This window comes from Daphnia carinata, chromosome 1 (genome assembly GCF_022539665.2).
Source record: "Daphnia carinata strain CSIRO-1 chromosome 1, CSIRO_AGI_Dcar_HiC_V3, whole genome shotgun sequence".
Lineage (NCBI taxonomy): Eukaryota > Metazoa > Arthropoda > Branchiopoda > Diplostraca > Daphniidae > Daphnia > Daphnia carinata.
In genome coordinates, this window is record NC_081331.1 from 1,746,938 (window position 1) to 1,766,399 (window position 19,462).

The 19,462-nt window shown below is 42.3% G+C and overlaps 3 protein-coding genes across 6 annotated transcripts in view; 2 read left to right on the forward strand and 1 right to left on the reverse strand.

Moving 5' to 3' along the window:
• The window catches only part of LOC130692514 (laminin subunit gamma-1-like), a 73,419-nt gene extending 62,693 nt beyond the window's left edge, over positions 1-10,726 (forward strand). Inside the window, exon 15 of the transcript XR_009422058.1 lies at positions 10,717-10,726. The gene's annotated coding sequence lies outside the window, so the exon portion shown is untranslated. The remainder of the gene's footprint in view (positions 1-10,716) is intronic.
• Positions 3,366-8,820, reverse strand: LOC130692525 (fez family zinc finger protein 1-like). 2 transcript variants are annotated; one of them, XM_057515650.2, is made up of 5 exons: positions 8,313-8,820; positions 7,234-7,384; positions 6,321-7,143; positions 5,751-5,932; positions 3,366-4,337 (listed from the first exon to the last, which is right to left on the reverse strand). In XM_057515650.2, the coding sequence occupies exons 2-5, from the start codon at positions 7,343-7,345 to the stop codon at positions 3,727-3,729; spliced, it is 1,728 nt and encodes a 575-aa protein (XP_057371633.1). In that variant the 5' UTR covers positions 7,346-7,384; positions 8,313-8,820; the 3' UTR covers positions 3,366-3,726. The 2 variants fall into 2 exon arrangements, with proteins under 2 accessions (XP_057371633.1, XP_057371632.1); XM_057515649.2 differs by having other exon boundaries at positions 3,367-4,337; positions 6,303-7,143.
• Positions 10,230-12,943, forward strand: LOC130692546 (lysozyme c-1-like). Of its 3 annotated transcripts, XM_057515682.2 has the most exons (6): positions 10,238-10,388; positions 10,486-10,538; positions 10,880-11,070; positions 11,328-11,486; positions 11,554-11,647; positions 12,668-12,943. In XM_057515682.2, exons 3-6 carry the CDS (start codon positions 10,908-10,910, stop codon positions 12,882-12,884), a joined length of 633 nt encoding a protein of 210 aa, XP_057371665.1. In that variant the 5' UTR covers positions 10,238-10,388; positions 10,486-10,538; positions 10,880-10,907; the 3' UTR covers positions 12,885-12,943. The 3 variants fall into 3 exon arrangements, with proteins under 3 accessions (XP_057371664.1, XP_057371665.1, XP_057371667.1); XM_057515681.2 differs by lacking the exon at positions 10,486-10,538 and having other exon boundaries at positions 10,230-10,388; XM_057515684.2 differs by lacking the exon at positions 10,486-10,538 and having other exon boundaries at positions 10,291-10,388; positions 10,818-11,070.
• Positions 12,944-19,462: the final 6,519 nt, after the last annotated feature.

A 19,462-nucleotide genomic window follows, 5' to 3' on the forward strand; every position in this document is an offset into this window, starting at 1 on the left:
AATCATGGCCATTAAATAACATGATAAGAGAGGGCCTATAGTACAACACCCACGGATTAAGTGTATAATAACTTACTGGCAGTTGCAACCGCCGCCGCACCATTCTGCTTGAAAAATCCCACCTAGACACGTAGCACGTATAAACATACCCAGAGGCTTTTGCTTTTAGCCTCGGCTATCACGTATTTAGCGAAAAACTAAACGGACTTGGAAGACCTATTAAGACCGTCCACTATTTCCAGCTTTTTCTTGTCAGCAGATTGGATTGCACAAAGTTACGTTTGGCATTAACTTTTGTTTTCTTTTTTTCCTTTCCCGGGATTCAAGGAACGAGAATTCACAAGTATACAGGTCTAACTAGGTTTTCGGTAGAGATATTCATCCCTTCTGGCATTTATACGTATATAGATTACAAAGCAATCATCATCTCTTTTGTGTGCTTGCTCGTTCCTACTCGGACTCATCTTGTTCTATTACTCTTAGATCCCACTGGGAAGGCATGCTGTAAGGCCTATAATACAGACCCGGTCAGTTGCTTTCTCCTCATTCTCTTATTACACAATGGAAGAAAACGACTGGACGAGAGGGGGCCGTGAAAAGTCAGTGTCAGGTGTCGACCGTGGATAGAGCAGAGCACTTGCGGCTAATTCAATTAACTCAATCCTAAAAAAAAAGAACGTCGATGTTTATTAGATGGATCATAAGAGACAGAGAGACCTTTTATGCGAGCACAAGAGAAGTCTGGCGGCAATAACGACAGGCACGCGTGTAATTCCCTGTTCATCCGTCTCACCCCAGTGGTCAACGCCTTCATCGTTTTCTCGTAATGATTATCGAACTAGACACGCTGCCATGGAATATCACAAAGCGTGAATCGTGTGGTACTCGCCAACCACGGTGTCATATTCGTCTGGTATATTCAATTCCCTTCTTCGAAAAGAAAACGGATTTTATAATAGGATTGTCAGAGCTACATGAAAAGTTCGGGATTGCTCGTCGTATAGGCACAGATATAGAACAGCACTCTTTGCTTGACTTGCTTTTTGTCCGCAAAATGGATTTGACACACCCGCTAGTGCTAGAGTACACACACTTATAGACTACCCCTCCGTGTTTCCCATCTCCTGTTGCCCACTTGCATCTCGATATTGGATAAAAGTGACGGTAGACAAGAACTGCCTCTGCGGTGGTAACCCGACTCTTTTTCGCCAGTGCGTCGCTTGTTGTATTAGTATAGCTACTTGAGTCTATACGTGGCAAACGATAACTGGATTGATGGGAAAGGCCCGCAAACCCGCTATGGCTGCTCTTATTTCTTCTTACTCCACTCCACAGATTATAGCGAACCTATAAAAATATAGAAGGCATTCAGACAAATAGATGGACTACTATATAGAGCGAAAAGAATCAGACTGCGGGGTGTATCTATACGAACGAGGCGTTTGCCGGCCCGGTTCCAGAGCACCGGAAAAAAAAGGCCCAAGTGAGTGTGCTAATGCGATTGTGGGGAGGACCAGTCAAGTAGACACACACTCGACTGCGTATGTAGTTTAGACATGAACGGAAAAAAAAGAAAAGAGACGTGAGTTTCGGCCTTGCAGGTTATGTGATTTGCTCCTCTGCTTCTCTACTCCGTTTTCTTTCGGCTACTCTTTTTTTTTATATATAAAGCAAAAACAAGACATTCTCTCGCGGGGATGTTCTCAGAGAGGAACTGACTCTTTCTTTTCCGATAGATTTTCACCGATTCAGAGCTAAGGCCGACTGTTGGGAGCGTCTGCTGACGTTCAACATTGGGCTCGACAGCTGCCAGCCAAAAGCCCCACTTCTTGTTTGACAGCCGCATTCCTTTTTCTTCCCCTGTTCTATACGCAGTCCGCATTGAACGCCATCACCTCTGTGTTTTACAACAACGCAATATGATGAGTGAGGGTGGGGTTTCTCTTTAGCTATTACAACAAAAAGTCCTTGGTAGTTCTGTCTCATACTGCATGTCATTCGCCCATCGAACATTTTCTTTTTCCTTTTAATCTTCAAACGTCTTTACGCGATTCTTTGTCAACACATAAGGAATCCTACTATTAGACAAAAGTCTTTTATAATCGTAAACTATCGTCGCCAGCTGCAGGATGGGCTTCAAAATCAACAAAACCGGAAAACGGGATTTTTAAGAAGAGAAAATGGTGAAAGTCAGTGCTGAAGGATGTTGTCAGTCTGTCTCGTCAGTCAATGAGACAACCGTCATGGATATTAACTGTAAATTGTTGAGGAGATTGAGAGTCTCTGGTCCGTCTCGGAGGTCGTTAAGTTCACCGTATAGGCCGTATAAGAGATCACGCTGAACAAGTTTCGAACGGACGGCTACAGAGTGACGTAAGCGACATATCCATATCAACGCTATAGTATGGTAGCAATAGCTCTTGTCCAGCCACCCCCTATAGTTTGGCGTTGTCCCATGCGATGCCATCTGTAGCATCGGTTTTTTATATATATTTATATATATATATATATATATAAACACAATCTCGATATCGTTGACATTAGCGCAGACTCTGATTCCCCATGAGGGATTCTTCTATCCCCCTTTTTTTTTATTTCTATTTTGCCCTTTTTTTCGCAGCAGGAGAACTAGGCAGTCCGTTTTTCTTTGCCTTGCGCTTCTATATGATATTATTCCTCCTTTTTTGTTTGCTGTCCGGGACGCATCAATTATGCATGGCACAGTATCGTAAGTGTCGCTAGAAGGAGTGCTTGTGTTAGGGAACATAACAGAATTGTTAATAGCAGACAATCAGTCTTTGTCATGACTCTCATGTGTCGTCGCCTTTGCTCCGGCTGTTAACGACTCGCTGCTAATAGCCCCAGTTTTATTCCCCGTGCTGTCTAGATTGGAGAGAATCGCTAGTGTAATATCCTTGTACGCGGACCTAACTAGCATCCACATGTTGCAGTGATTCTTCATAATTATCCCACTCCTGAATGAATAAACGGTTTTTAACATTCAAAAGAGTAGCGTGTATTTTCATAGAAGTTATTATTTTTGTTTTGCTTCCGTAATAAGGAGGGAGACGGTTGGCTTGTCATCAGAAACGCACACATAACATCAAGTGTCCTTACATAATTTAGACTGTTTGTCGCGAATTTAGCTACACAGCAGGTTTTGAGAGAAACAAATAAACCATAAATTTAATGGCAACAACGTCTTTGTCTATCCACGAGAGAAATGGGATATGAAGAAAGACACGAATGAAAAGAACAAACCAAAAAAAATAATAATTGGAACTTCGTTAAAGAATTAACATTGTTTGTGGATTATTTACACAAATATGCATGTTCAAATGGACACCAATAAAGGTAATTAAAACAAATGAAAAATTTTAACAACGAAACCACAAATATTAAATTTTTTTTTAGCGCTAGACAATCACTGCTGGCTAACGTTTGGTGCAATCAAAGTATGCTACGTGACATTATGCGAATTATGCGAGAGATGGAAAAGAGTGCATAGGAGACGAGAAAAATATTCACACCCTTGAAAAGCTACGAAATTATATTACACGCTAACAAATATCGGACTTAACACATCATTAAAAACTGACGTCATTTCATCTTTTCATCTGGCAATTAAAAAAACGTAACGCAGACGTAATTTAAACGAAAAGAAAAAAAGAGTCAATACCACAAAACTGGAGTGCGACTTGCGATCCCAATAAAAGATATTGGAATTCAAGCCGATTGATTCACTTGCAGCAAATGATGCTTAGCCATGAAATCCTGTTGTTGGCCAATAAACGCAGAATGATTGGCGAGGAAGTTCGGCAGTCCGGCGGCTGCTGCGGCCGCAGCCGCCATTTTGACTTCACTGCTGTTTATCAACGCTCTCAAGTGATCTTTATTCGAGGACGAATGGAAGCTGTTGAAATGGGCCAAGGCAGCGGCCACGACAGAGGCCGATGGCGTCGACGCTGCCACAGTAGAATGACCACGATGATGATGTCGATCAGACTGTTGATGATTTTGATGGAGCGCAGCAGAAGCGCTCGACGTAGTGGTTGTAACCACAGCCGTGGCAGTAGTTACGACCGACGATGTCGATGAGTTATTGGACGAGGCGGTCGTATGCTGGTGGGAAGATGTGGCTACAACCGTCGTCGCTGGATAGAGCTCGGCGTGCTGGCTCTCGCGGTGCCGCCGCAGGTCAACTTTGCGCTGGAAAGCTCGTCCGCAGTGGTCGCAGGCGAAAGGTTTGTAGCCGGTGTGCTTCCGGGAGTGGGTAATCAAGTTGGACGATTGGCTAAAGGCTTTCCCGCAGACCGCGCACTTGTGCGGCTTTTCACCTGCATCCAATGAAATTGTTTACAATTAGAGATATGCGACTCAATCTTTTGCTTTGTTTTACTTCAAGACATTAGCTGTGAATAGTAGCGTTTACATTGTCAAACACATTCTGTGTAAATATACACAGTACTGGCAGCCGCTATTCGACCGCGCTCTCATTGGTCTGATTGGAAAGATCCTGTGTCTGTGTTAATAGCATCAACCCACGTAAAAGAAAAAGACAGAGAGAAAAAAGTGGAATGAAAATCGTGGCGTATATTTTTAGATTGGTGTGTAGAACCCGGTTTTTTGTTTTTTTTCAATTCGGTTTGCTTAATGTAACGGTGGTCGTGTCCCTTTCCTGCTCTGCTGCTATCCTATGTATTAATATCTAAAGGGAAACTACATCGCTGTTGTGAGTGCGTGCAAAACAAAGGGGAAAACAAAGGAATGAGTATAAACGATTGGATCAACCGCAATCATTGGCAACAATATGGCCTATTCCTTCCTATACAGCTGTACTGTCGTAAAAATCAATTGACAGACTCCCCTCAACGCGTCCGTTTTGCTCCCCGTCTTTTCCCTCCTCCCTCTCTCTCTCTCTCTCTCTCTCTCTCTCTCTCTCTCTCTCTCTCTCTCTTTCTCTCGCTCTTATTAACAAAGTTTTTACGTAACGCAAACATAAGCAATAGACACTATGGCCTCTACTACTAGATCGTAGTCGCTATGTACAGAGGAAAGACCATAACGCAATTACGTCCGCCAGCCAATAAGGAAAAGATCAAAGCCAATCAATGTGGGGTGGGTGGGCTAGGAAAACGAAAGACAAGGGCCGTGCCAACCTAATAACTGCGTGTTTACACACGAACTTTTTAGGTTGCCACGCCATTGCCCAAATGTTTCTTGCCTTCCTTCCTATAGACGCTGGATATGGCTCTTGACTAGCCGTGTGTTGTGATTCCATTTACAGGGACATCAGTTTGGGAAGCGTATAGAAAAGGTACCAGCAGGGAAATCAGTTAGAATAACCACGAACGCTGATGGGTTAGAGGACCTCTATAGCTCTCGGAGATCTTTATAATTGGGTTAACTTTTCTTTTTTGGAAGCTGTGGGGCTCGGCTTGCGTGCACCCAGTGCGTGTCAAGCCTCAGCGGAACTAATATTTACGCTGCTAGACGAGGGTTGGATGGAACGAACATCTACTGGGTGAAAGCCAGTCAATGTCGAGTGTTTTGTCAGCTCTTCAGATTGTGTCCGTTGTCTCTACCCCACGATAGACTTTCAGCTAGATCAGATACTTTACTTTCTTCCGCTTTAAACCAAGTGAATCACATATCAAACTGATTTGCATGACATAAAACGTATTTCAGATTTTACGTCGGCTGTCCTTAAACGATTGTAATATTAAAAAAAAAAAGAAACGTTCACATACCCGTGTGGATGTAGGTGTGCTTTTTCATGTCGGATTTCTGGTGGAATCTTTTACCGCAATACTGACAAGGATACGGCCGCGTGTCCGAGTGGATGAGCAGGTGAGTCGACAGCGTCGACGACCGCTTGAACGTCTTGCCGCACTGTCGGCACTCGAAGACTTTTTCCGTATTGTGCAGCGACCTATTTTACGGTGTGAAAAATAACAAAATGACCGTTTCTTTTTATTTTTTATGCCATCTGAATTGCTCGACCGAAAATACTACTATTAACAATGCTCTTATCACGTAAAAACATTTAAGGTCTATAATTCTAAGACTCGTCATGCGCAGCGTGTTCGTGAAATCTTTCCGGCCATAAGTTCGTTCAAATTTTAGACATCATGCATCAATCAAAACTAAACCAATGTGCCCCAGCAAAAAAAATGGTTTAGATTTGAATGTAAGTAAGGTAAAAATTCTACTGTTTTTGGTTAACTGCTGTACTTAAATAAAAAGGCTGCGTTTGCACAACGGGCAAGAAATAAGATGCGAATTTTTGTGAGCTGACTGACCGGTTACAAAATACGGACCGATGCTGATTGAGGCTGATCTCGTGGCCGAAAGTCTTGTTGCAGACGTCGCAGGCGAACGGCCTCTTGCCGTTGTGCGACCGCCGGGCGTGAACTTCCAATCCGTGCGGAGTCGAAAACATTTTCTCGCACTTGATGCACGAGAAATCGGTGGATCCGTTCAATCCGTTAACAACGCTTCCGCTATTAGCGCCCGCTGATCCTCCCGATACGGATCCTCCCCGCTGATGGAAACATTCCAAAGGGTATGGATGTTGCTGCTGTTGGCTGTTGTTGTGCGGAAGCCGACGGAGGTTAAAGAGCGAATCAGACGTTTGCTGCGATGTTTGCTGGGAAGCTGACGACGGAAGTCCAATCCCAAACGGAAGAAAATTTGTCCCAGTAGGTGAAATGGGACTGAATGGATTTTTATTAGCCAGTTCCGGCGGAAGAAAAGAACCGTAGCTAAGCAATGAGAGTCTTCGCGATAAAGCATCGTTCATCCGGCGATTGAGAGCCGTAATGTCGTTGATGTTGCCCAAATTCTTGTAATTTCCAGATGTCTCTCCGATGATGACCACATCTCCCTTGGCCTGTCGATAACTGGCAGATTCGCTCAACAACGAGCGGACGCTGAAATTTCGTGTCGTCGACACCTTGTCGTTGGAAGGAATGGAAAGCGGAGGGCTTGTTGGCTGAGGTGGTGGGGACTCTGCTGCATCCAGAGCGATGGGTCTCCACAATGTAGTCGTCTTAACGATCGTCGTTTGTGGTGCTGATGGCGTCTCTTTCTCATTGCTCAAAAGTCGATCCATCCCGAATTGATGATGCGGAGTAATTATGTCTGAATTGCATACATGAAACAAATTTGATAGCCTGAAATCAGTTTATTGAATATGAAAAGCGATTGAAAGTAAAAGATGTTTCCACCCACCTCGAGTAGCTGACTGTTGTGCGTCTGAACAGAGTGGCCGTTCGTCAGTCATTGTTGCAGTCGAGGAGGACCGAGAGCTCGAAAGTGTCTGAACGTTGGGGCGAACAATCATGTCAGTTTGTACCCAATCAAAAGCCTGGTGACCCTGGTGCTATCAGATAAAAAAAAACCACAGATTATAAACAAAGAAAAAAAAGCACAATAAAATTATAAATGAAATGAAAGATATCAGACGATTGGACTTTGCAATCTTTAAGACCCCCCCCCAATGATTTAAAGTGAGGCGACAGTCATTCAGTGACAGCGGCCCTGCTCGTATCATATTCGACGTCGTCGTTGAGTGAGTCCATAGTTCAGCAGAACTTGTGACATCTTTACTCACCCCGACTAATTCTAGCTGTGGACTTGATTAAGCTTCTAAGCGTCAAGATTTACCCCAAACACCTTCTAAATCGTGCCTCATGACCACGTACATCACGCTACTGATAAGAATTCACGCGATGGCTTTTATTTTCAGTGCGGTGGAGGAAAAGTGAACGTGACAGGATCAGTTAAATGGGATTCTCGCAGTACGAACAAAAGTTTCCACGATTGAGCGCTGTAAATCAATGTTTGTTGCCTCTGTATAAAACATAAAACAACGCTAAGTTGTGTTCGTTGCTCTAATCACGATCGCGGCAAACACAAATCTGACGGCCATCAGAATGTACTTTACGCTCGGCTTTTCCTCGGAGGCGGACACACACAAAAATCTATGATTTGGCTGTAGGAGTTCTTATCATCATGTCAACACACGTGTAAAGGTCTTTCTTAAACTGGTCTCATTCCAACACGACGTCAGTTCGTCGGGTGTGAATTTTGTTGCACTACGAATATATATCGAAACATCAACACGAAAGGGATTCATTCTACGATTAAAGTCAGGCGTTCTCTATGACGTTTTCGCCCCATGTTCGTGCAGTCCACCTGTCAAATCTGTACCCATACAAATCCGAGAGCGACATCGATCGAATTAGAGCCACCTTAAAAATGGCGTAATACATCGATCCAAATGGCCTATTTTTATTTGTGTTTCTTACCTCTACGAGACGGTAGACACGTAAGTATCAAACTAGGATGTTTTTATCTCGCAAAAGCTGTCTGGTGAATCTTGGAGCGCAGATTGTTATTCAAGGTGGACGTCAATCCGACTCAAAAGTCGATAAACGAGGTGGCACAAAAAAAAACAAAAAAAACAAAGAGATCACGAGCTGATGGGGGGTGCAAACCTTCTGAGGGCCAGATTTTGCTCACTGGTGATAGAAAGATCAGAAACGGACGGGAAGTAGGCGGTGATTGACGGCTGGAGTCTTATGAACAGGGAGTCACTGTGTTGGGTGGCTCGTGAATGTGCGTGAACGTCTAATCAAGTCACAGTCGAGTAGCTCAAGCTTTTGACTTGTCGGATGGATGGTTCACTTTACTATACAGATGCAAGACAAACGCTTCCCTCCTACAGTGCGGAAGCGCTGGCGCAGTGCATCACTTTTCAAATGGATGCTGGAACACCGTCTGTGAGGAAAACTAGCTAAAAATCGAGGGTCGGAGTAAATAAAGGGAGGGGTGAGGAGGGTAAAGATTCACGTCGGTTTTAACTACAACCCCGCCATCATCCGTTCGCATTTTTCTGTCTGTCGTCCGAGAGAAACCCGGGAGCCGGGCTGCGATTGGATGAGCCGGAGGAAGGCGAGCGGATCTGGTTGGTGGGCTGCCCGTGATTGTTCCCCACCCTTTCTTCCTCCTCCACCCTACGTTATAGGGCCGGCATCCGCCCTTTCTATCTTCTCTCCCACGTCCAAATTGCTTCCCGTTGCGTGCGTGCGCACTCTTCTCATCCGCGGCTCCCGCCATGCCCTCCACGCAAACATCGTGCTGGGCATCTCTTTTTTTTTTTTTCTCTTTGAGTTTCTACATCTTTTACAGGATCGAGACGGAGACTGGGCGCCTACGTCACAAGTGTAGGAGGTATCGTTTATTTCGATTACGTGAGCGCAAAAAGGACTGTAAACCTTAATGACGGGTTTTTTTGTTTTTTTTACGTCTTGGCCGAATGAAAAACTGGAACCGACCGGTTTTTTCTTTTTTAACTTAGCTGATATCTCACCTTGTGTACTTGGCTGGGTCGTCTCTCTCTCTTTTTTTTTTTTTTTTTTTGACGTTTTTTATTCAGATTTTATTGCTTGTTTGTTGACACTGTATTTTGACTTGTTTTTTTTTTTTTCGATACAAGATCGAGATAGGACGAACCAAATCACTCGGCACTGAAAAAGGACGTACTTGATCCCTCCGCCAACACAAAACGTACGTCATTCGAAATCGTTTCTACGTTACAATCTTCACGTGTGCCACAAAAAAATAAATGCGGGTGATGACACCATCATTACTGTATGCAAGTTTTTAAAAGTTACGACGAAGAGATAAAGCAGAGCGCTTTTGCATTTTTAGAATGCGATACCGTTATGATTTGGTTCTAGAATTATGCGAGCATGTTTTTTTCTCTCTCTTATACCGTCCGATGTTTCAAATCATTGGCCATTACCATATCCGTGCTCATGAATATTTAAATATTCAGAACGGAATTAATTCTTTCACGTTTTCTCTACGAATTGGTAATAAATCAAATTTTATTTCCAAACGTAGAATAACGATAGTTTCTGTGTTCTGATTGAAAAATCGATAGCCGAGAACTCTCAACTTACAAGCGTTTAACAACATCATCAACTATGTCATTTTTTTTTCCTTTTTATTCTAATACCTTTTTTTGTTTCCTTTTATTTTGTAAAACATAGTCTTATTTTCTTCCTATTTTTTTTTAAAGGACACTTTGGAAGAGCGATGGACGATCAAGCGAGTCATTTCCTGCTCCGTTGGAGGACACCCGGTCGGGCTAAATGACCCGGACCGACGACGGACGAGCTCGTTACCTGCACAATCTGCGACCCGTTTCTTTTTCCCCCTCTTTTTCCTTTTATTTCTTCTGACCAAAAACTCGTTATTCCAGCGTACAAGTTCAATGTGCAGAAGAAGAATAGGACACTGTTGCGTTGCTGGCTCCTATACGTTTCTGTTGCAGTCGGTTTCGCTCCGTTGGCACAACCAGCCACGAAAGCAATAAGGTAAACAGGGCCTAAACTCGGGTTCAAATTTCATTCACTTAATGTATTTATTTATTTTGTGTATGTGTACGTATTTTTTTCCGTGCGACTTTGCCAGCGTTTGAAGCCAATTAGCAGCAATTTTAAGCCGAACATTTCCAGTTCGTTAATGTATTGAAGCAAATTAAGGTTTTTTTTGTTGATTTTTTTTTTTTTTTTTTTTTTTTTTTTTTTTTGTTAATTCTTTTATCGTTCTTTTGAACCTTAGTTAAGAATTTAATAAGCAAAACTTGAACGCTTGCTTAGATTCAAACGGTGTATAACTGGTGCGTAACGCACGGTCGTTGAGTCGTTCAGACGTTGTGTTCTGTATGAGCATATTTAGTACATCACAAATGTGTGATAATTATAGAGGCAAATGATGACATTGTTTGGCTGAGTTGATTCCAGGCACGCGGACATTGATCCTCCATACGTGTTTGCCTTGTTTCTTCCCTTTTTTTTTCTTATAGCTCCGCATAGACAACAGCAATTACACGAATGTCGTCAAGTGCAACGCACACGTTGTTTACGACTGGCGTGCTGATGGTGCTGATGGCCTCTTGGTGCGTTCCGCTCGGCCGGGCCAAAACTTACGACAGATGCCAGCTCGCCCGCGATTTACTCCACAAGTACAAACTGCCGGCCAATCAAATCTCCCAGTGTACGTTGTCCTGATTTTGTGATTTTCTTTTTCGCCTTTCTATCACGGAACAATGAAAGTAGCTCTACAAAGCGTGATGTTCTCATTGATTTTTATGGACGAGGAAATCGGGACGCTATTTGCAGTGCTCAAATCTATGCAACGATGGAACTAATGATTTGCTCCTTCTTCCTTCGTTTCTTTTTTTCTTGTTTCTTTTTCGTGCTGATAGTTATTTGATTTCTCTTTGATGATGACCGTTACTTCAATGCACGCAGGGATTTGCCTTGTGCGCTGGGAAAGCAATTTCAACACGTCTGCCATCGGCTCTCTCAACGCGGATGGCTCTCTTGATCATGGATTGTTCCAGATTTCAGACCTATACTGGTGCGATCACGCAGAGGGCATGGATAGCGCCTGTGGTATCACTTGCGAAAGTATATTCATCATTTAAATCGATTTCCTCTCACAAATTAATCCGCTATTCTTTTATTTACGTAACAGACCTAAGGAACGAGGATATTAAAGACGACGTCATTTGCGCCAAGCGAATCTTCCGGCAACATCAGCACTTGACGGGAAATGGCTTCAACGCGTGGTACGTATTTAAAAGCTGTTTCATATTTTTTTCTTTCGTTTCTTATTAATTCTTTTCCTTTTCTTTTATTATTATCTTTTTTAAGATAACGAGCTACGAAAAAGTATTTAATGACCGGTTTTAGTAATTATACGAAATACTTTTTCGACTCGAATTGATACTAGAAAACTCTTACGCGTTAAAACAAATTTATTGGAGGCTAACTATAAGACTTTCTGTGTGGCCCTTGTTGCCTCTGAGTTTTATTCTTCTTATTTTTCCTTGTACAGCTTTTTTTTTCTCGTGCAGAAATTTTTTTCCTTTAATTTTCCCATTAAAAAGAAAAAGAAAAATTAAGTAAGAAATTAAGCGAACTATAGACCATAGCTATAACATAAAGAAAAGAGCATTAGAGCGCAATTCTTTGTTCTTTTTAATGTTCAGTGTAGCACTCCTGACGCAATAGTCGGGAAGTCAACAAAGAAGTGTTTGGTTGGCTTCTCTTTCAGCTAGTTTGGAAATTGACCAATAAGGCACCAAAACACACATTGACGATCACAGTGTAAATCGATAAACGCCTCCCCTCCTCTCCATCCTTAGATACTAATTATTCAATTCTTCTTGAAAATATGTACGCAATTCCAGTTTTATCGTTATACAGCCCTTGTTCTAGTTATCACTTTAGATTTTCGTAAGACTTGCGTGATATCCGTTGAACGTAGCTTAACATATCAAGGAAACACTGCCTTAAGCAGTTCTCCACGAACCATCCGAAAAAAAAAAATGTCGTACATGATTTTCAACTGGAGGATGACGGAATCAGCGTGTCAAAGACCGCGAAAGTGAGACATTACAAGTGTTGTATTGGCTGCTTGACAACAATTGAAGGACAACCGTGTTTATTACATCACGCATTCCTTTTTATTATACGGCCTTCTGGATAGTGAATAATGGTTACAGGAATTCCATTCTGATCTGTTTTTTTTTTTTTTTCATTTGTTCTTTTTGTTTTCTTGGTTTTTTTCTAATGCGTGTATGCAGGGTGGCGTGGAAGCTTCACTGCCAGGGAAATACGGATTCTTACACTGCCGATTGTAGCACTTCTAAAGGTAGCCCATCACTGACCAACGATTCGAACGCCGATCGGGAGCGGAAACCGCAATTGGCCGCTCGACCAGAAAACCCGCAAACGCAGCAACCCAACTGGCTATGGTCCCCGTTCAGTCAACCAATTCCGACCGGTTGGCTATTCTTTTGAGCACAAAAAACCTAGGGAAAAAAAAAAAACTGAAATAAAACGATGCTTGTAGAAAGAGAGTATCTGTACACGTCTGAAAGAAAACAAAAATTTTAACATTTTTCACGAGGTTTGCAGTACACGTATAGTTATTTGCCATAACATACTTTTATTCTTTTTTTTTTTTTTTGTGAAGAGAAAGAAATAAAATGCGCTTGCGCGCTGATTACTAGAAGCGGAATGCGGAACATGCGCCTCTTCAACTGTCACACATACATCATCGAATAAAAGCTTCACTCCATTCCGCCGCCGCTTTTCGAACCTCATCTTCCACTGATGTGCAACAGCAAACGGGGTGATGGAGTTGATGGTATCTAGGAAGCGCATTTTTTCTTCAATCAGCGTGAGAGGGAAGCAGGTGAAATTTTATCCTGCGACATTGGGGGAAAAAAATGGGTGGAATCCACCAAAATCCAGCACACAATTTAAAGGTTGAAATAGTAGAGAAGAAATCCCTGCTGTACATTTGAAGAGCCATAAGACATAACTCTTGTCTTGTCTACCGAATCGAATGACAAGAACATATTTTTTGAGGGGCATAGGGTCTACATAATCCCGTTTATTTTCCTTCCCCGTTCGCATCATAATTCATTTGCCCTTGATCCACAAATCCAGATGGTTAATCAATCAAGAAAGAAGGTCTGATGTGGCTGAAGGATGACATGATTGGCGGTCGGCCACGACGTTCTTTCCCGTTCTTGGTCCAGCAAGATTCTTGTTGTTTCGACGAAGCTTTGCTTCTAGGTCCAACGTAGATGTCCACGTGTAGGCTATAAAAAAGTAGTCCCTCGAAGTAAAATCACGATGCAAATCAGCACCGCAAATGGGGCATACACGGAAAAAGAAACGTTGCATTTCCATTTGGTTCGTATCGGTTCGTTGCTGCCCGTTTTTTTTTTCTCTCGCTATGTTTAGTGATTGAAAGAATGGGCGACGAACGATCCGGAACGTCGAAAGAGATAATCACGTGCCTCCTCAACTTATATATATATTTTTTTTTCTGTGGGGGAGAAAAGAATAGATTGGGCTAGAGTTTACATTATACGAGTGGATTGTTATATGCACCCACCTATGTAGCTTATGTTGCACGTAAAATTACGAAGGCAAAGACGGCCGATTGTTGCTGAACTTGGCCGAGTACATATCCTATACGAAATAGAATTTTTAGAGGCACTTATGGCACTGGCTATCGTGCCCGGAACATCAGCAGAAATGTATAATTATAGGAAAAAGGAATCGATTATCCACACAGGGTTAGCCTTGTGTGAAGACGCAAATGCCTTCCAAAACTGTAAAGAAAAATCGAAAAAGGACGTGGAGCAAGTCGCGGTGATTGCGTTTTACCTATTCAGTTTTGGCTTTCGGAAAAGGAGAGGCAAGAACCCATTGCATGCGGAATGTAAAGGGAAAAGAAGAAGGAAGTAGACGACTGGAACGCGTGCCAAACTTTTGTATACGTCGGGAGGGAGTACGCCAGCGATTTATTTGATCACCGACCTCGCGCGCGCTCTTGCGGTTGCCTGCTCTCTCTCTCTCTCTCCTGTCTTGCCACGTTCCTTCTACAAGTCTTACAGTTTCTCGCCTTTTCTGGTTTTTTTTTTCTTCTTTCTTTTCCCATTTTCTCTGTGTGGTATGTCGAGCGCGTGCTGTTGTCCGGTACCGTTTCCACTTCACGAACGACTTCACATAGGACTTACTGCAAAGGAGGCGCATGTTTCATTATCTTCTTCGTTTCTCTTCGTGACCAAGTCCAACTTCCCATTATTCTTCCTAATATTCACCGGTCATTTTTTTTTTTCTCTTAACGGCGTCGGCCGTTTGTAGCAGCCGTCTGCATCCAACGGGGAAATGTCATCATCCATTCTTGAGAGCAAACAAATTTTTGTTTTCCGTGAACGGCCTCATTTTTTCTTTTTTTTCTTTTTCCTTCTCTTGTTCGTTTTACTTGTCGGACATTACGTTCTACCTTTTCGAATCGGGTTTGGTACGGTAAAAAAACGGCAACAACAAATTGCCTTCCGACGATTGAATGGTGTAGCCAGAGGCAAAAGGGGGGGGGGGGAACGCTGCTCCTGGTAAATGGAATGAAGAAGAATAATATGTAAGACAGTGGCCAGTTGTATAAGGACAATGCGAGGTAATCACGAGGATAACTGGCCTAGCGTGACTTATCCATCCGTCCAGCTACCATATTTTTCTGGACGTGTAGTGATGGGCCAGCTAAGAGTAAAAGGGATGGGGTTTTCCTTTTTTTTTTTTTTCGGGGAAGTAGATAGTCGGTTATCCAGCACTTAGCTAGCGTGATTGCCGCAAACACGCGCGGACGTCCCGCGCGTACAGCCTAACTATTCCACGTCTGTGGGCTATCTAGTGAATGTTGCCCAATGTTTCACGCGCGCTAGTCAAGGACGGGGGGAACCAAAAAGAAAAAAAAAAAAAGAGCAGATAAACTGACGAAATGATTTGAATGGAACATGCTAAAAACCTTTCAATCGAGGAGATTGAGAAGAATCGAGCTAAGCGCTGCCAACCGATGACATTCCATGCATTCTAAGCTTTTCCCAACATGAAGCCGAGAGTGGGACTTGAAAACAACAGTAACGCGGACACGGCCTCCGAAATTTTGTTTTATTTGGTTCAATTCCTGCTGACAACATAATGATCTCGTATCGCCCGTTGTTTGGACGCTTGGCTTTCCCGAATTTCTTTGGCTGGCACTGAGTCATGACTCTGTAATCGATTTGATTCATATCACGTAACTGTTGGCGTAATAATCTTTTCCCTGGCACCACCAACCGCTACGCTCTCTACTTCGATAGATATGGCTCTTAAATTCATCGACTTTAAACTCAACGCAATCGCGTGAAAGCAGAGCATTTCAAACGATATAGAATTAATCGAGCGAGAAGAAGGAAAAAATGAAGAAAGAAAGCTTGGGCTTCTTCAATGTCTTAAACCCTACCTGCTCGTTGCACGATGAGGCTAATACCCCGAGAACTTTCACGCGTGCCAACAACCAATTTCATAGCGACATATAAATACTATATATACTGCATGTATCCAACAGGACGAGATTCGGTTCAAAACGAAACGCTTGGACACCATATGGAAAAGCCACCATCATCGGCCGTAATAGTCTAACCAACAAATTCGGGAAATAACAACCGATAGGCAAACTTTCTCCGCCGAGTGTTGGCCGCACAACAAATGAAACGATGTGTTATCTGACTTTCATACGGCGTGAAGCGTTCGATATAGCGTTAAAAAGAGATTCTTATAGGGGAACTGAGGTGTGCACGAGAGGCCAGACAGGTTTTACGCAACATTCTATAGTCGAGGAAATGGTTTCATAAATGTACAGACAATATATATATATATATATTAAAAAAAAAAAAAAAAAAAGAATACACGGATGATCACTTCACAGCTTATGCGTCCATTTGGGCGTGAGCTGCGCATTTCAGCGGTTGGATTTTCTAACCGGCCGCAACCTACTTTGATCGGCCAATGAAAAAGCGTTATCAATATATTATTATAGTTAGTATACGTGCGTCTATTATAAAGAGTACTTGTAATATTTTCCTTTTAGAACATCAGCTTTCTTTTTATCGAAACCAGCAGCAAATGAATCTCTTTTGATCTGCTTTCTTTTTTGTTTTTCCTCAAATAGAATTACAAAGGAAATGTAAGCCCGATGTCCAAATTTCTCTGCCCAAATACCGAGTCCTTGTCTTGTATGTTTTTTTTTTCCACTTTATTGGAGATCCAAATCACTATGTGTGACTCTCGGGATGTATTCGTTCAATGACTTTATAATTCAATCAATTGATGGCAGAAGCGGAAAGAAAGGAAACAGATAAAAAGGGAAGACTAAAGGAAATGGTTGCGCGGGGAGTTGACTGCACGGATCCCGTCCAGCTGTCGACGATAAGTTCAAATTAGCGTTGCGCGTTGGCAGACAACACAACGATTGCGGAGGAGTGTGTGTACACTCACTCGCGCTATAATAGTTGTACAGAGAGACACACACTCTGTATCTTTTGCTACACTAATTTTTTTTTATTTTTTGTTTGTTTGTCCTGTTATTTCCGGCCCGCAGAGGCAGCGGCCTCCAAATGATCTCCACTGGGATGAAGATGATATTGATCCCCTTTTTTTGTTCTGTTGCTCCCTATCTTTTTGGCTGATCTTGATGATGATTTTTTAGCGGCTTTTTTTCCCCTTTCGTCTCACCGTCTGTCTGTGTCATCAATTACGTTACATCCGTCAGCAGTTGTGCGTACCGCTTGTATCATTCATTACTGTTGGGTGGCTTTTCTTTGGCCTTCATCACGATCCCGATGGCTAGCCGTCCAATTTTTTTATTTGCCTAGTATTCTGGGTGTACGCTATCTGAGATGGCTTTTGGAGCTAGCCACACAGAACGCTTTCCAATGAAGTAAGCGCCAGCAAAACGGAAGGTATAATCAGAGAATCCACTATTTTGTAAATTGAATAACGAGAAACGGTATGGTACCTCTATGGTGGGACCAGTGTATCAATAAAACGAGGCGACACCACATCCAATTTGGTGTGTTCGTTCAAATAAAGACGTCATGTCGAGACAAACGCTGGAAACGTAAGGACGCCCGCGTTACACGTTTGGCAGACCAATCAGACAGCACAGCTCGGCTGATTTATCTACAAATCCAATTTTCCAAATGAAAATATTGTTAAAAGGGCAAACATATCTGACGTCCCAATTAGAACAACAAAAAGAGTATGCGGTCAAACGCGGAGGTCTCATGGATTTAAACCCCATGAATATTCGAAGGCCGACTGTTCCCTCCTCTCCAGCGTGTTGTTTAGAGGACTTGTTGGAAAAATACAAGGGATACATATAAAAAAAAAAAGAATCATTATCATCATCATCATAATGAACGAAAAAAAAAAGTAGGGGTAAGGGTAAACTGAGGGTCGAGGACGAACTGATCAGCGCTGACCAGCAGAAGGGAAAATTGAAGAGAGTTGACCATTTTTCTAACTCACCTGTCCTTATAGTTTAGCTTCCCTCAACAACAACAAAAAAAAGGAGGGGAGAAAACACGGACATAGAGAAGAGGGGGTTCCTGTATAACTCATCATATATAGCACGTGCCATGTGTGTCGTGCGTGTGCCTACGTGTGTGTATATAGAAGCCCCGGTTGGTTGGGAGGTAGGTTACGGATGGCCACCTTTCAGTCGTTGACTTCCTGCCGAATCAACTCTCTATACTCGGCTGGCCGTTTGTTTTTGTGTGCCATCAGCGAATAACCGCAGCAGCCGTTAAAACGACCATACAGCTCACCTTTTTACTTTTTCTTCTGCCTTCTTCTGTTCCAGGAAAATGCTCTGCATTCCATTATCTATTTGGAGGCATTAAAATAGTAGATTTTCCTCCAATAAGAATAGCCAAACGCGTTCGAAATAAAGTCGGTTCATCGCTTTCACTGTTAGTTTCACTCTCACGCCCTGATATACATAAAAGATCCCCCCTTTATTTGCATGATAAAGTCGTTCGTAAAATACCGGCATGATTTAAATAGTTGATACGTCAATGCAAACTGCCGTTTAAAAATGAATTTCTTTAAAAAAAAAATGGACAATTTTTTGGTGACTTATGGCGTTGAGGGGGGTCATATTTTTCTAGTCCATTTATCTTCATGTGTCCTCCGTGTATTGTTTCCTTCCTCTTTTGTATTTTCCCTATGTGTGTTATTTAGTTAACGATGATGCACGCGTGTGCCTCTTACCTGTACAGCAACAATACAAAAAGAAAGAGAGATGAACCGGTGCTGTGTCCCCCTCTCGTCTTTCCTTTTTTTTTTTTTTTAACCCCCCTCATATGAGGGTGCTGCTTGCCAGATGACCCACATGGTAAGTCACACTCATCACGTGCCCTCTCTGATAAACATTTTTCTCCCCTTTTTTTTATATTTTACATAAGATACGACTCCGTTTATCCCCTCCACATATTTTTTGTTCCCTATCCAGTAGTATCCCCGCCCCATCAACGACTATAACAATCATGACTTTGTGTATTTTAAATAATTGAAAAATTTTTCAAACAAAAACGAGATGTAAGAAGAATAAAAAAAGACTTTTTGCTTGTATGATGATATGCAGAGATCTTCAGCCAAAAAAAATGTCATTACGAGAACTAACATAACTATGCTTGAAGAGTGTGTAGTAGTAGTAGTGGCCCCCCTCTTCTAGCACGTCAAGCACGGTTAGTTTTCATCTTATTTTTTTCCCCTCCATTCATTTCTTTGGAAAACGCAACACATGAATGAGCAATTGAAATATTGCAGAGTCATTTGCCGTACGTACTGTTTGATGAAGAACGACAAGAAAGTCACTAAGGCACTTTTACATATACATAGGACTACACATAAGCCGAAAGAATGCATAATTCATGAAAAACGACGATAATGTACAAGTCCGTTAAGTTTTTATCTTCCATTCTTTTTTCATGTGTAACAGAGCTACCTTTTTTTTTCTTTCTTTATCAAATTAATTC

Excerpts from the sequence above, each read along its gene's own strand:
- LOC130692525 (XM_057515649.2), bottom strand. The coding sequence starts at position 7,345 with ATGATTGTTCGCCCCAACGTTCAGACACTTTCGAGCTCTCGGTCCTCC. Across the intron at positions 7,144-7,233 it reads ACAACAGTCAGCTACTCGAG|ACATAATTACTCCGCATCAT; the intron begins GTGGGTGGAAAC and ends TATGCAATTCAG. Across the intron at positions 5,933-6,302 it reads CGGTCCGTATTTTGTAACCG|GTCGCTGCACAATACGGAAA; the intron begins GTCAGTCAGCTC and ends ACCGTAAAATAG.
- LOC130692546 (XM_057515681.2), top strand. The coding sequence starts at position 10,908 with ATGTCGTCAAGTGCAACGCACACGTTGTTTACGACTGGCGTGCTGATG. Across the intron at positions 11,071-11,327 it reads GGCCAATCAAATCTCCCAGT|GGATTTGCCTTGTGCGCTGG; the intron begins GTACGTTGTCCT and ends CAATGCACGCAG. Across the intron at positions 11,648-12,667 it reads GGAAATGGCTTCAACGCGTG|GGTGGCGTGGAAGCTTCACT; the intron begins GTACGTATTTAA and ends GCGTGTATGCAG.